Here is a 16,421-nt window from a genome sequence, read left to right as displayed (position 1 = left end):
GCTCATATACAGTCTGTTGACATTTTACATGAACTGAGGTTTGTGGAAAGGTTGAGTAGACTAATTTTGCATGAACTGAAGTAAGTATTCCCATAAGAAATAATGATAATAGATGCAGTTCTGTTCCATGAGCATGTGAAAACAGGTTACGGGTGGTGCACAATCTCACAAATTCTAAGAAGTTTAATTTGCTAAAATGATGACAAACTACTTAAGTTTGATTCTATTTTGTCATTTCCTTCATAGTGATATTTTCATAGAAGTGATAAATGCTTGAGTTTTCTTAGATGATGCATGAAAAAGTGTATTTACCATTGTTAGTTAGTAATAGTTACCGATAACCATTGCAGGTGGTACCAGATGGCCCTCCAGGTGTACCCAAGGAATGGCCGCCCCTTCAACCAGCTGGCCATCCTTGCCTTCTGTCAGGTGAGGGGGGGAGGGGCAGGGGAACATCATGCTGAGTAGTCTTGTTTTGAGTGACATTTGCTGGCAGGGTTTGACAGGGTTGTACAACTTTGGGAAGTCTTCTGTATGATTGTGTTGCTTTCTGCCTCACTCTGTCTTTTATATTGCTCAAATGTCATTCTTTGTTGCTTGTGTTACTCAGAAATGTTTGTGTTGCTTCATCTTACTCCATTCCTAGTGTTCCTCAGAAGTGTTTGTGTTACTGTCAAACACCATCCTTAGTGTTGCTCTTTGTCGCACTCAGTCATCTCTAGTGTTGCTGAGAAGTGTTTGTGTTGGCCTCTCATACTCCATCTCTAGTGTTGCTATTTGTCTCACTCCATTCTTAGTGGTGCTCAGAAGTAAGCATGTTGCTAGTATTTCCCACTCCATCCCTGGTGTTCCTCAGCAGTGTTCCTCCCTACAGAAACGGCCGCTGGATATTGTGTACTACTACATCCGCTCCCTCACCGCCTCCAATCCGATCATCTCGGCCCGGGATTCTCTTGTGGCCATGTTTGATGACATCAGGAAGAGGGTGAGTCCTGCGCCATTTTTATGTAATATATATATTTTTTTTACAACAAGGGAAACAGACCCAGAGCTAAGAAAGGGATCTCTACACAGTATATAGGATGCTCACTAAATAAGCTATGGATCTCAGTGCTTTCCAAATAGTATTCAGAATAGTCGGAAAAAGCCAAACAGCTTGCAAAAGCTACATATGTACATCCTAAACAGTATACAGAATAGTCAGTAAAATGCCACACATCTTGCAGAAGAGTATTGCTGTGATTAAGAGATTTTGCTATGATTAAAAATGTTAGGCAAGCTATGAGGGACACAAGTGGTAGAATGGGTTCAGCAACACCAGTGAATCCTTTTTTTATGTATTTTAATGATGCACAAATAATTTTTAACTAATAATGACATATTTCAGGCACTAATTGAACATTGTTGTTGAGAGCCCACTGTAGTTTTTTGCGCTCCCAAACAGTATACAGAACACTGGAAAGGTGCATCTCTTTACACTTCCCAAACAGTATGCAGAGTGATAGATATATACAGTTCTTCACATTCCCAAATAATATGCAGAACACGAGAAAGATACACCTCGTTACACTTCCTAAACAGCATGCAGAATGACAGATATGTACACTTCTTCACGTATCCTAAATGGTATGTAAAACACCAGAAAGGTACATCTCTTCACCCTTCCTGAACAGTATGCAGGATGATATAAAGGTTCCCCTCTTCACACTTCTTCAACAGTATGTGTCGGCCCAGCGGTCAGAGCCACACCTTGAGGGCTCGAGGAGCACGCTGGGGGTGAATAATCCTGAGGGGCTGCGGCAGGAGATCTGGATCCGGCCAGACTCGGGAGCCACCTATTGCCGCACGCTGTCCAGCTCCAACAATGAGGATGATGATGACAAGGACACAGAGCTGAAGAAGATGTCAATGGACCAGGTGTGTGTTATGTGTTGTGTAGTGAGTGTTTCTTTTCTAACTGGAAGAGGGCATACAAATTCTAACAAGAGCACATAAATATTTCTAGTTATAACACGTATTGGTGAAGATTTGTGTTGTGTTGTGTCGGTAAGTGTCTCTTTTCTAAATGTGAGAGGGTGTACAAGTTCTAGTCCGGGCACCTAAGTAATTCTAGAGTTATTGCACATATTGGTTAGCACTTCTTTTTTCTTAATTGAAAGGAGACATGCAAATTCTGACAAACAAATACACATACACACACACACATGCACACACATATTCTTGAAGTTGTTGTATTGGTGAGTGGCTTTTGTGTTTCTTTTTTTAGCCTTTGAGCTGCCCCCTTTACTAACAAAAAGAGATTAATAAAAAAAGACGCATAGCTTTCGGAGAGTGCACACCTCCGCCAAAGATCGTCCTGAAAACTGGTATGGGCATCAGCTGTGATCCTTTGCATCATATGGAAGCATTTGTTTTGAAATTTGATGAAATTCTATTTTTTTTGGAAACTTTGACCTTGGGTGAACTTTTCGAGGTCAAGGTTAAGGCCATGCAAGGTGCGTCTTTCCATGAGCTAAAATATGAACCAAGTCTGAAGTCTCTACGATGAGAACCGAAGTTATGGCCAATCTGATGTTTTGTGCAACCTTGACCTTTGACCTTTGACATAAAAAATTTAATGGGCTCTATTCTGGATGGACATGAAGCTTCCTTGAAAAATTGGTTGAGATATCCACAAATTTGTGCACAGGAGACTGTTAACGAACAAACAAACAAACAAAAATACTGACTGGACTGAAAATATAACCTCCTTCAACTTCGTGGGTGGAGGTAATAAATGGAAAGGGGCGTCCAGAGTCCAAGCAACACACCCAAATAATTCTGAAGTTGTTGTGTTAGTAAGCGTCTCTCTCCGCCTCCCTTACTCATTTGTTTCTTAGTTTGTGTTTCTTGCTCTTATCTGGCTCCTCCTTCTCACTCTTCTCCCTGTTATCTCTTTTTCCTTATTGCTCTTCCTTCTCCCTTTCTTTTTCGTATCTTCCTTTTTTTCCTGTGTGTCATCTTTCCCCATTTCTTCCTTTTTCCTTTGTGTCTACTTTCTCCCTTTCTCCCCATTTTCCTTTGTGTCATCTCCTTTCTTCCTTCTACTCTCCCTTTCTCCTAGGTGTCCTTTCTCCCTATTCTCTCCTTTTTTGTGTCGTTTTTTCCCTTCACCCTATTTTTCGTTTTTGCTTTGTGTCCACTTCATTCTCCCTCTTCTTATATTATCCCTGTTTCCTTTGTTTTATCCTTTCCCACAACTCCTCAAACAGTCCTTGGTCAACTATTTACACTGCCAGTTTAACTTTGTCTCTCTCTCCTTCTTTCCTTCCTCATTAATTCCTTGGCTTCTGTTTCCTTTTCTTGTTTCCTACTTTCTCCCTCTCTTCTCCCTATTATGTGTGTCCTTTCTCCCTTCCTTCATATTCTCCTTATACAAACTCTGGCATGTACCGAAATAATTATGTTGTTGTTGATGACTGTATTTTTTCTTTCGCACAGTTGATGAAACAGTTCCTGGCCAGCTACTTGCACTGCCACGGGATGCTGTTCTCCGGGGTGGGGCTGGATGGCTTCAGGGAATGCTGCGTCAAGATGCTGCGGGAGTTCTCAGTGCTGCTGCGATCCCCCACCCTCCGCCTCTCCACCACCCACCTCCTGCAGATCATGGTCATCAACATGTACGCCATCACCAACACCGAGCTGAAGGGTGAGTGTTGCTGTGTTGTTGTGGTGAGGGGTCGTAGAGGTGGGTTGGGGTGTGTCAAGGGTTAGTTGTGTTGGTGTTCGTTAAGGGTGTGTTGGAGTGTGTATGCCATCACCAACACTAAACTGAAAAGTGAGTGTTGCCACTGTGTTGTTTTGTTGTGTTAGGGAGTGTTAGAGTGTGTTAACCCGTCCGCTGCGATTGGCATGGTAACGTATAGTCCCAGGTCTTTCTCTGCCTCTGTGGTGGATAGTGGAGTGTTTCCCATGTGGTATTGGTATGCTGGATATTCCCTCCCAAGGTGCAGGACTTTACATTTTTCTTCATTGAATTGTAGCAGCCACTTTTTGTTCCATTTCCATAGCTTGGTGATATCTCCTGGTAGGAAATCTGCAGTCAAGGGGTTAAGGGTGTGTTGGGGTGTGTTTGCCATCACCAACACCAAGCTGAGTGATAAGTGTTGCTACTGTGTTGTGTTGTGCTAGGGATGTGTTGTATTAGAGTGGGTTGTGGTGTGTTGGGTTTGTATGCCATTGCCAACACTGAGCTGAAGGGTGAGCGTTGCAGCTGTGTTGCGTTGGGTTGGAGGTCCAATTGTCTTCAGTGTTAGGATGTTTTATTTTATTTTAATGGTAAAGGAAAGAAAGAAAATGGCTAAGGGAAAAAAATCCTGCTAAATGCTGCTCCTGGAAAGAAAAAAATAACAAAAATAAAGGTGAATGTTTGTAATGTCTCCTGAAGTGTTGCATAGTGATGCTATATGGTGTTGCCTTGTGTTGGGGATATGTTATATTTGGGAGTTAGGACACACACACACACACACACACACACACACACACACACACACACACACACACACGGTGCTACTTTGGTATGATCTACATAGCCATGTGATCTATAATAGTCAAATCCTGCTTTGGTATGGGATCTACATGTTTCATTTATTTAATATGACTTAAATAAAACATTTCACATATACTTAAATGTATTTAAAATAATTACCATTTATATATATATTTATTTCAGGAAATAATAATTTTTTTTATACATTTATTATTAAAAAAAAAAAAAAAAAAAAAAAGTTTACTGATTTTTCGGGTATTGAAAAATTGAATAACATCAAAAGAAAAGCAAGAAATGAGAAATTTTTTTCTTTAGTAATATTCAAGGTGCGATTGGAAGGTTGTTTCTTTTCCTCCTCTCACATTTTTCAAAATGCGAACTTTTGAATCTTGCCAGCTTCTTTCAATTGCCTGAGTGTTTGCTCCAGTGTTTGGATCAATATAATGTCGTTGATGGTTAACAGTTAAATGATGGTAATATAAGCGATTTAAATTAGAATATGCAGGCCATTCATCAGAATGAATAACCGAATTTTCCGCAACTTCTCTTTGAATTATGGGCTCCAGTGATTCACGATTTCTTCTTTGCACGTAAAAATAGCGGCAGTCTCCACCTTTCTTCAAGCTGAAGACCCAGAGACCATCAATTCGTCTTCCATGGTTTCGGTTGTTTTCTACATCAGCGTCGCTGTCGTTTGATTCTGGAACATAATCTCCTTGCAGCATTCTACCTCTGTTGTATTTTCGGCGTCCCGCGAACCGCGCTATATATACAAACTGATCGTACAGTGGCGGACACATGAAACAAACACTCTGGACATGGTAACACTGATGAGTATGAAGCTTCACCAGGTTTGTTTCGATCAGACGCTGGGACGAATCGAACGTGGTTATTATTGCTGCTTCTGTGTTGAGTCGTTGGTGGTTTGTAAGCCATGTCCCGCCTGACAGTACAAAAGCGTCTGGTGGCTATGTCAAGAAAATGATTGATATTCTACCATTCCCCATTTCCTGGGTTGGGATCACAATATAAAGTGTAGATTGCATACCAAAGTAGTTTCATGACACGTACGTAGATCGCATACCAAAGTAGCAAGGGTGATGGGGTGTGCGGTGTGTGAGGTCCTGGCAGTACCCAAAGATCGACTTGCTAGCGATTAAGTCCAACTTGTGATCACGCCGTGGTGAAATGTACACACACACACACACACACACACACACACACACACACATCGAGGAGGACGCTGCAGGGAACATGGGACTGAAATAACCGCTTGCCAAGGTGAAGGTCAGAAGCCAGTTGAGAGAAGGAGGGAGGGATGGAAAGGAGTGAGAGGGATGGGGAGGGCAAGAAAGGATGTGGAGGAGAGAAGGAGGGAGGAGAAATGAAGAGAGAGTAGGTAAAGCCTGGTGAGAGAGAGAGAGAGAGAGAGAGAGAGAGAGAGAGAGAGAGAGAGAGAGAGAGAGAGAGAGAGAGAGAGAGAGAGAGAACGTAAGTAGGAAAATAAGACGAAAGAGTAAAGGCAAGAAGGAAAGGAAGGGAAGGGGCAAGGGAAGGAAGTAGAGGTTGTAGAAGGTCAGAAAGGGCAAGTGTAGGGGGGAGGGGTATGAGTAAGGGGGGGTTAAGGGGTGCATCGTAGAGGTCAGCCAGCTAGGTGTTGAGGCCCCGGGGTCATGGCGCCCACGCAGGAGGTGTTGGAGGAGGAGAAGTAGGAGGTCAACGGAACATGAGGAGCAAGAGGTGACGTAGGGAAAAGGAGGAGGAGGAGGAGTGAGTCAAGGAAGGAAAAGGAGGAGGAGGAGGAGGAGGAGGAGTGAGTCAAGGAAGGAAAAGGAGGAGGAGGAGGAGGAGTGAGTCAAGAAAGGAAAAGGAGGTGGAGGAGGAGGAGGAGGAGGAGGAGTGAGTCAAGGCAAAACACGAAGAGGAGGAGGAAGAGGGAGAGGTGTAGGAGGAAGAAGAGGAGAGGGAGAGTGGAATGAGGTTTGCCGAAGGAGAAACCAAGGAAAAACGAGACAGAAGAGGAAGAGGAGGAGGAGGAGGACAGACAGAGGGGGAGAAGAGGAGTGAAGGTTAGAGGGAAGGACGAGAAGGATGGGTGAAGGACGAAAGGATGGGAGTGAAGGAAGATGAAAAACAAGGGAAGAGGAGGAGGAGGAGGAGGAGGAGGGGGACAGCTAAATTTTGCTATGGAAGTAGGGAGGGAGGGTGAGGGAATGTGAGACGCGACGGGATGGAGGAGGAGGAGGAAGAAGAGGAGGAGGAGGAGGAGGAACCAGTGGGAGATAGGGGGGTGAAGGTCGAGTGCAAGGTTGGTGAAGGAGGAATGAAGGAGGAGGAGGAGGAGAAGGAAGGGGAGGAGGAGGGAGCTGTAATCTTCTCCATGAATAACAGAAAATGAGATAATTCTGAGAGAGAGAGAGAGAGAGAGAGAGAGAGAGAGAGAGAGAGAGAGAGAGAGAGAGAGAGAGAGAGAGAGAGAGAGGAAAGGGGGGAGAAGGCTTTGGGGGAGGGAAATTCCTATAATAAAATGTTGCTACCACTACTGAGGAGGAGGAGGGAGAGGGGGAGGAGGAGGAATAGTAAGAAATCAGATTGTGTGTGTGTGTGTGTGTGTGTGTGTGTGTGTGTGTGTGTGTGTGTGTGTGTGTAATCAAGTGACGTTACCAAAGGGGATGGGAATGTGATGCCTTTTTCTGATTGGCTGGAATTCCTCCTCCTCCTCCTCCTCCTCCTCCTCCTCCTCCTCCGTTTCGTATCTCATTATTCTCTCCTCTTCTTTCATCCTCTTCCCCTTTCTTCTCCTTATCTTCCTCCTCCTCCTCCAATTCCTTCTCTTTTATTATCTCTTATTTCCTCCTCCTCTTCTTCCCTTTTCTCCTTTTCCTTCCTTTCCTTCTCTTTTTTTTCTCTCGCGTCTCTCTGTACTCCATTTTTCTCTCCCTATTCTCCAATTTTCTTCTTATCTGATCCTTCGCTGCCTCAATTTTGTCTCCCCTCTTCTGCCTCCCCGCTTACTCCTTTGTTCTGCGTTTCCTTCTCTGCTTCTTCCTCCCTTCTCCCTATTATCTCGAAAGGGGTGGAAGAGAGAGGGGAGAATGATAGGGGGTGTGAGTGGAGGGGTGGAAGGGGGAAGAGTGGTGGGTGTGGGTAGAGGGGAAGTTGTGGGGAGTGATAGACGTTGGGGAAGGAGGGGAGGGGGGGTGTGGGGGGTAGGGGTGTGGGTGGGGGTTTGGGGGGTTGGGGAGAGAGAAGCTTACTCACGGCCTTCTGAAGGTCGTGTGTACTTTCCTCCTCCTCCTCCTCCTCCTCCTGTTCTTTACCTTTTTCTCAATTTTCTTTTTCTTTTCCTCCTCCTTGTCTTCGTTATCTTCATAAGGTTTTTTCTTTTTCTTCTTCTCTTCCTCCGTTTCCTCGTCTTCTTTACGTGTCTATAATTTTCTATACTCCTCCTCCTCCTAAGAGGTGACCTTATCGAAGTGTTTAAAAATTTCAAGGGATTCGACAACGTTAATGTTCATGATTATTTTACAGTCTCAATCAAGCGTAACAAGAAATAATGGATACAAAATAACGAGGAAATGTTTTAACTCAAATGAATCAAAACACTTCTTCTTCAACCGTGTCATCAATGATTGGAATGGTCTGCCTCAAAACGTCGTCGAAAGCGAAACTACTTGCACGCTCAAAAACCGACTAGACAAATATTTAGAAGCTAACCCGAACATCCGCTATTTTGCTCCGGTCCAGCAGAAAGTCGTCGGTCGCAACAAACAGCCTAGTTAGGACCAAGAGGTCTGTTGCTGTTTGCTGTTCCTTTGTATCCTTTTGTATTGTACTCCTCCTCCTACTCCTTCTTCTTCTTCTTCTTCTTCTTCTTCTTCTTCTTCTTCTTCTTCTTCATCTTCTTCTTCTTCTTCTTCTTCTTCTTTCCCCTCCTCCTCCGCCTCCTCCTCCTCCTTCTCTTTCCTCCTCCTCCTTTTCACAATTTTCTTTTTCTTCTCCTCCTCCTCCTCCTCCTCCTCCTCCTCTTCTTTATCTTCTTCATCATAATTTCCTCTTTCTTCTCCTCTTCCTCCGTCTCCTCGCCGTCTTTATTTGTCTATAATTTTCTTTTCTCCTTCTCCTCCTCCTCCTCCTCCCCCTCCTCCCCCTCCTCCTCCTCCTCCTCCTCCTCTTCCTCCTCCTCCAATTACCTGCCTGCGTCGCCTGGTCAGGTAAATGAAGAGGTGCTGTAATTTAGGGAACAAAAAATCGTGGTAAAAAAGAGACAGACAAAGGAAAAGACAACAACAACAACAACAACAACAACAACAACAACAACAACAACATAATGGAGGAGTGTAATGGACTGCTTGAATGCTTGTTGTTTTCTTTTACCCACTCTGTTATTTTCTTCTTTTCTTTCTTTTTCTCTTTATTTTTGTAGTGGGAGGATTTTATACCAATCTATTTATTTTTATCTGTAGTGTTTGTATTTTCTTGTTTCTTTGTTTTTCTTCTTTTTTCCCTTTTCTTCCTGTATTTATTGTGTTTTTCTTATATTTTTTTTCTTGTTATTTTTTTAGTGTTGGGTTTTTCTTTTTATTCTTTTTTATTTATTCATTATTTTTATTTCTATCTTTTTCCTTAGTTTTATTTTTCTCTTCTTTATTTCTTTGTTTTCTTTTTTTTTGCCATTCCTCTTTTCTTTTAACTTTTCTTCGTTAAACTTTCTTTCCTTTCTTTTTTTATTTATTCATTTAAATAATTGCGTCTTGTATTTGTATTTTGGCGCCATTTGCTATAGGTATAATTTCTTTCATTTTTTTTTGTTTCTTTTAGATTCTTTTTATTTTCATATACCCTTTTTTTATATATATATTATCGACGGCCGTGTAGTCTCGTTCTTGTTTTTATTTGGCTAAGACACGAAGACTCCAGTAATTTGAATTTAATTTTTCCTCTTCAAGTTCTCTTATCATGGTTTGTGTTTACGAGTATTTCCTTCTCCTCTTCCTCCTACTCCAGCTCCTTCTCAAACCGTTCCTTGTCTTCGTCTTACTACTACTACTACTACTACTACTACTACTACTACTACTACTACTATTTCTACTACTACTACTACTACTACTACTACTACTACTACTACTACTACTACTACTACTACTACTACTACTACTACTACTACTACTACTACTACTACTACTACTACTTCATTTTTTCTACGGCTTCCATCCATTAGAGTTGCGTTGTGAGAGGTATCTTTCCTCATAGACTGGAAGGAGGGAGAAGGACAGCCTGCATCTCATCCAGGCGACCACACTGCTTCTCGGCTGCTGTTTCTTATCCGCCAGTGTTTCGGCGAGTCTTGCGTAGAAGCTCCCATCCCTCCCGACGTCGTGAATACTAACGGGGTGAAGGAGCCCTGGTCCACGTTCTGTATTCTTTCTTCATACGCTCTGTTTTTCTCTTGATTTCTTTTGTGGGCTGCATCAAGGGTCAGGTCTCTGTGGCAATGGGCCATGGGATCAAAGATCTTTATGTCAATATACGCCCTTTGTCCACGAGTCCAAAACCCTCTGGCGCTAACATCCACTCGTGCTTCGTTCGAATTATTAGCGGTGCGTCTGGCGTGGTGTTCGCCTTGCAGAGGTAGCAGCATGGGCTCCACGGTCATGTCGTGACTGACTTCTTTCAGCATCTGAGCTGTCACGTCTCTCACTTCGTCATGTCTCATGCAGACGGAGCCTCCTGTCTTGCATGTCCTGTCTTGCATGTCATGGCATGGTGTTGGTTGAAGGGTACTAAGCTTGAAAATAAAATGTTTAGTAAAGTTTGTAATAATATACTACTACTACTACTACTACTACTACTACTACTACTACTACTACTACTACTACTACTACTATTGCTACTACTACTACTACTTTTTTCTACTACATAAAAGATACCTCCACCCATGTACTACTACTACTACTATTACTCATTGAGAACATAAGAACGTAAGGAGTCTGCAAGAGGCCAGTAGGCCTGTACAAGGCAGCTCCTGTTAACCTAACCCCACCTAACATCACTATCCATGAATCTATCTAATCTATTTTTAAATGTGACTCTTATCCTCTTCCTATGTCTTATCCTCCTCCTCCTCCTCCTCCTCCTCCTTTTGATGATATGATTGATATGATTATCCCAGTTTTCATATATACCTTGGAAGAAGTCCAGTAAGTTGGTTAAGTATAAGTGCCTATTCCTAAAACAATATTATTTCCGATGCTCAGCACGGTTTTAGGAATGAGCGCTCATGCTTAACCACCTTACTGGACTTTTTTCAAGGTATATATATGAAAGCTGGGATAATCATGTCCCCAGTGATGTTATATATCTAGACTTTCAAAAAGCCTTTGATAAGGTACCACACGAACGACATCTCAATAAACTGAAATCGGCGGGACTAGGAGACAATCTGATTGCGTGGATAAAGGATTGACTCACAGGAAGAAAACAGCGAGTTCTACTCAACTGGCAGGCCTCCGAGTGGCTCCCGGTTACCAGTGAAGTGCGACAGGGATCAGTGCTGGGCCCAATTCTCTTTATTATCTATATCAACCACCTAGAACTAGGATTAAAATGACCCCTTTCCAAATTTGCCTATGACACAAATGTGGGAGGGAAGCCCTCACGACAGCAGACTGCTAAATAATCTAGAGAGACCTAAACCAGATCACTCAGTGGTCAGAAAAGTGGCAATTGTCCCTTAACACTAACAAATGTAAAATGATGCACATTGGGACCAGAAATTGCAGCCACTCTACATGGGTGGCGAAGTGCTACAGGTAGTGCAGAAGGAAAGAGACCTCGGGGTCACTACAAACTGAAAACACACAAAACTCTGCAAGTCCGCCTGCATTAGAGCCAATACTATGCTCGGGTTCATGGCGAGGAACTTCGAATATAAGACGCCGGGAGTTATGTTATCCTTGTATAATTCTCTGGTAAGGCCTCACCTGGAATACACCGTTCCATTCCGGTCCCCTATTTACAAGAAAGACATTGAATTACTCGAGAGAGTACAGCGACGCTCTACGAAAATGATACCATCAATGAGTAAGCAGTCTTACGAAGAACGACTCAAGCGACTCAACCTCTTCACGTTGGAAAAGAGACGACTGATACAACACACATGATACAAGTCTTCAAGTGCCTGAACAAGTTCAGCAATGTTGATCACTCCAAACTCTTCACGCTACAATCTAACTCGCGAACAAGAAACAGCGGTAAAACAATTCAAGCCAAGCGATGCTTTACGGATATCGGCAGGAGTTATTTTTCAAACGGAGTCGTCCGCCATTGGAACAACCTTCCTGCAGGAGTAGTTGGTGCGGAAACAATCAACTCCGTTAAAAATCGCATTGACCGTCACTTTGCTGCGTCGGGAGTGAACTGAACGTATTCCTGAGTATGTACAGTAGTGCTTTAAGCCTTCCGCAGGTCACTCCTGTGGTTGACGGATTGATTAAACCACCCAAAGCAGGCAGCCTCGCAATGAGCCAACAGGCTTTCTGCTGCCTGCTCGTCCATGTTTCCTCCTCCTCCTCCTCCTCCTTGTTCTCCGCGCCCTTGAGTTGCCTTGAACTTAACCTTCCCTCCCTCCTTCTCTTCCTCTCTCCCTCCTTCCCCCCTCCCTCCTTCACTTTCAGACAGGATTTCTCTTTCCCTTCGGTCAATGATCCGGTGGGGTCACGGGGTGTCGGTGAGGGCTGGGGGGACTGGGGACTTGGGGACTAGTGGGCCGAGTGAGTAGGGGACTGGGGGACTTGAGGGCTGAGTGGGTTAGGGACTGGGGACTAGGGGGTGTTGAGGGATGGGGGTTAAGGGGGCTGGGGGCTAGGGGACTGGGGATTGGGGGCTGGGGGCTAAGGGACTGGGGACTGTGGGCTGAGGGCTGGGTGATCACATGCTGTTTAACCGAGGAGTTTTTATTTCCTGGGGAACTTGATGGGGGCAAGAGCTGGGGGCTGATGGGACTACGAAGAGGACGTGTGTGTGTGTGTGTGTGTGTGTGTGTGTGTGTGTGTGTGTGTGTGTGTGTTTGTGCAGGAGGCTGACTGACTATATCCTAGGGCTGAAAAAAGCTAGTGATCTTGTCTAAGGGTCTATGGGCTTAAGAGAGACAGAGGAAGGGGCTGTAACTATGGTCTAGCTGCTGAAAGAAGGTCTAAAAGGGTGGGGAAGCTGGAGGCTCTGGGGTCGTGCATGGGGCTAAATTACGGTAGGGGACTAAGGGTAAGGATAGACCCTAGGGGCTGGGGGCTGAGGAGTGAGGTGAAGGTTGGGTCAAGGAATTACTGGGTTGCTGGGGAGCTTGGAATGTTGCTGGGGAGAGCTGTTGGGGTGTTTGTTTAGGGAGGAAGGATGCCTGGAGGGGGAGGACGAGAGAGAGGCAGATGTATTTTGGGGATGAAGAATGAAGGGGAGGAGAATCTATAGGAGTGGATGATGGATTGAAAGAGGATGGTGATGGGGTGATAAGCATATTGTAGTGGGTGATGGTTCGGGGTGAAAGGGGATAGGGGAGGGGGAGTTAGGGCTATAGTGTGGAGGGGAGGGGGAGGAGTCGTACCCTTCTAAAAAAGCAATAATTACCGTGTCTGCATAATTCTTTCATCCGTCTTCTGTCGTGTCTCGTGCCTGTTTGTAGAGGTGGTGGTGGTGGTGGTGGTGGTGGTTGTTGTAGTAGTAGTAGTGGTAGTAGTTGCAGTAATAGTAGTAGTCGTAGTAGTAGTAGTAGTAGTCAAGTAATAAATTCATATAAAACGAATATCAGTACTCTATTCTTCTGCATCTCCTCCATCTCATTCTCCTCCGCCTTCTCCTTATACTTCTTTGATTCTTTCCTTCCTTCCTTTCTTATTTCCTTTCTACTTCCCTTCCGTCCTTCCTTCCTTCCTTCCCTCTTTCGTTCCTTCCTTCCTTCCCTCCTCTCTTTCCTTCCTTCCTTCCCTCCTTCCTTCCCTCCCTCCTTCCTTCTTTCCTTCCTTCCTTCCTTCCTGTCATAAGGTAACAAACAAAATTAAGTCGAAGATTAAAGAAGATTATTTCCTACCGCAGTAAACACGTTGAGAGTGTTTGTACCGCTAAATACTCCTTCCTCCTTACCGCTAAATACTCCTTCCTCCTTTCCTCCCTCCTTCTACTTTCTTCCCTACTCCACTCCACTTTCCTCACTCCACTTGGTACACTCAATCTCTTGCCTTACTTTTCTTTATTTCATTCTTTCTCTCCTTTCTGTTCTTTTGTTTTCTCTTTCAAGTTCATGGTATAATTTTTTTCCTCCTGCACTTATGATTCACTTCTCGACCTGTCTTTTTTTCCCTCCTATTTCTTCTATATCTATCTCTGGCTCCGTGTATCTATCTCTATCTATCGGTCTATCTATCTGTTTACCTGTAAATCTTTCCATCTTTTTGTTTTCTTTCTTTTCTACTTCCCCCTCCCGTAAACACACACAGACACACACACACACACACACACACACACACACACACACACACACACACACACACACACACACACACACACACACACACACACACACACTTGAGGTTACTGAGTATAAACTTTCAAATACTGTTCCTGAGGTTTGCTTTTCCTCCTTCCTCTGTTTCTGGTGTTTGTTTGTTTATTTATTCTTTCACATCTTTCCTCCTTCCTTTTTTTTGTTTGTGGCTGACTGGGTTTATTCTTTTGTATCCTTTTTATTTATTTTGTTTGTTTGTTTGCGTGTGTGTGTGTGTGTGTGTGTGTGTGTGTGTCAGAGAGAGAGAGAGAGAGAGAGAGAGAGAGAGAGAGAGAGAGAGAGAGAGAGAGAGAGAGAGAACAGGTGTGTACAGGTGTTTGTATGTGCGTGCGTGCGTGTGGCGTGTGCAGGTGAAGGTCGATCGGGGCGTTGGGGAGTTTTGTGGACTGGGAGGGGGATGGGGGGAGGCGAGGGAGCGGGGGGTGGGGGCGGGAAGGGGGGAAGGGGGTGTGGTCGGCCGGTGGACTGGTCACGGTCACCCCCTGATGAGGTAAATGTCCTCCCGCCCCCCTCCCCCCTCTCCCCTTTCCCCTCCCCACCTTCCATCCCCTCCCCGCCCCTCTCTCCTCCTTCCTTCCCCTCCCCACCCCCTCCCCTCCTTTCTTCCCCTTTCCCAGACATCTGCCTCGCATCTCTTCCCTGCCCCCCTCTTCCACTTCTCTTCCCTCCCCCCTCCTCCCCTTCCGCTTCCCTCTCCCCCTCTCCTCCATGTCTGCCTCACTTCCTTTCTCTTCCCCCCTTTCATCCATCTCCCCGCCTCTCCCCACCTCCCCTCTCCCCACCTCTTCTCGCACATCTGCTTCTTCTTGGTGGTGCATCTGACGCTTCCCTTCCCCTCCTTCCTTCTCTTTCCCCCCTCCTCCTCCCTCTTCCCTTCCTCCCCTTCCTCCCCAGAGCAAGGCGGGAAGGGGAGGAAGGGGGTGAAAAAAAGATGGAGAGGGACGTCTGTTACGCTGGGGTACTGTGTGTGTGTGTGTGTGTGTGTGTGTGTGTGTGTGTGTGTGTGTGTCGGTCATGTTTCTAAATCACCTTTTGCGCCATTTTTGCCAGATATTGTAACAGGAAGGAGAGGGAGAGGGAGGGGGAGAGGGAGAGGGAGGATAGGGAGATGAAGGGAGAAAGAAAGGGAAGGGAAGAGAACGGTTTACATTTTCTCCTCCTCCTCCTCCTCCTCCTCCTATTCCTCCTCCTCCTCCTCCTCCTCCTATTCCTCCTCCTCCGCCTCCTCCTCCTCACCATAAACCTGGAATGCGTTGAATGCGTACTCTGGGCGTATGCGTAATTTTTTCTTTCCTTTTTTTTTCTTTATTGCATTCCACTGAGCGTCATTCCATCTCAAGACCCCCCCCCCCCACCACCACCACCACCACTTTCCATATTTCTTGCTTCGTAAATTGATCTTGACGAAGGAGATAGAAGGAAGGACAGACAAGGGCGTAGGGTTGGAGAGGGAGGCCGAGAGATTGAAGGAGACAGAAGGATTGCAGAGGGAGATGGATGAACCGATGAGGATGAAGAAATAAGGATGAGTAAGGATGTAAAGGAGGAAGAGAAAATGAGAGGTACAAGAAAGGAGGAAGGAAGAGAAAATTAGAGGTACAAGAGGAAGGAAGAGAAAATGAGAGGTACAAGAGGAAGACTGGAGAAAGGAAGAGAAAATAAGAGAAGGAAGAAAGGAGGAAAGAAGAGAAAATGAGAGGAAGGAGAAAGACGTTTACTGGGATGAGGTAAAGGAAGAAGAAGGAGATGGAATGACGAAGGGAAGGAAAGATAAGAGTGAACAGGATTTGCGTTATAGAAGAAAATGGATGTTTATAATAGAGAAAGATAAAGAAGGAAACGGAGGAAAGTAATGGAAAAAAAGGGAAATTAAAGAAAAAAAGGAAAAGAATAGAAGATTAAGCAGAAATTTTACGTAAATGAGAAATTCGAAATGTAAAAAAAGAAAAAAATGATAAATAATCAGGAGAGAGAGAGAGAGAGAGAGAGAGAGAGAGAGAGAGAGAGAGAGAGGAAAGTAAGGGAAAAAAGGGAAATTAAAGGAAAAATGGAAAAGCATAGAAGATTAAACAGAAATTTTACATAGAGAAATTCGAAATATAAAAAAGTTAAGAAAATGGTAAATGAGAGAGAGAGAGAGAGAGAGAGAGAGAGAGAGAGAGAGAGAGAGAGAGAGAGAGAGAGAGAGAGAGAGAGAGAGAGAGTCGTTGCAGTGATTTCAGGGCAGCGACGACCAAAACGACGACCATCTGCAAATATTTCCGGAGGTCACTGACGCCTCCTCCTCCTCCTCCTCCTCCTCCTCCTCCTCCTCCTCTCCGCCGCAAGCACAATATT

The 16,421-nt window shown here is 44.6% G+C and overlaps 1 protein-coding gene across 3 annotated transcripts in view; it reads left to right on the top strand.

The window, feature by feature from the left end:
• LOC127007521 (telomerase-binding protein EST1A-like) overlaps positions 1-16,421 on the top strand; it is an 86,388-nt gene that overhangs the window by 7,747 nt on the left and 62,220 nt on the right. For all 3 annotated transcript variants that reach the window (XM_050878655.1, XM_050878654.1, XM_050878656.1), the window contains exons 3-6: positions 351-429; positions 875-985; positions 1,720-1,917; positions 3,481-3,688. In XM_050878655.1, the coding sequence (XP_050734612.1) occupies positions 351-429; positions 875-985; positions 1,720-1,917; positions 3,481-3,688 (596 nt within the window). The remainder of the gene's footprint in view (positions 1-350; positions 430-874; positions 986-1,719; positions 1,918-3,480; positions 3,689-16,421) is intronic.

This window comes from Eriocheir sinensis, chromosome 35 (genome assembly GCF_024679095.1).
Source record: "Eriocheir sinensis breed Jianghai 21 chromosome 35, ASM2467909v1, whole genome shotgun sequence".
In the NCBI taxonomy this organism is placed as follows: domain Eukaryota; kingdom Metazoa; phylum Arthropoda; class Malacostraca; order Decapoda; family Varunidae; genus Eriocheir; species Eriocheir sinensis.
Note: the sequence above shows the minus strand (reverse complement) of the source record. Positions and strands in the feature narration are given on the sequence as shown.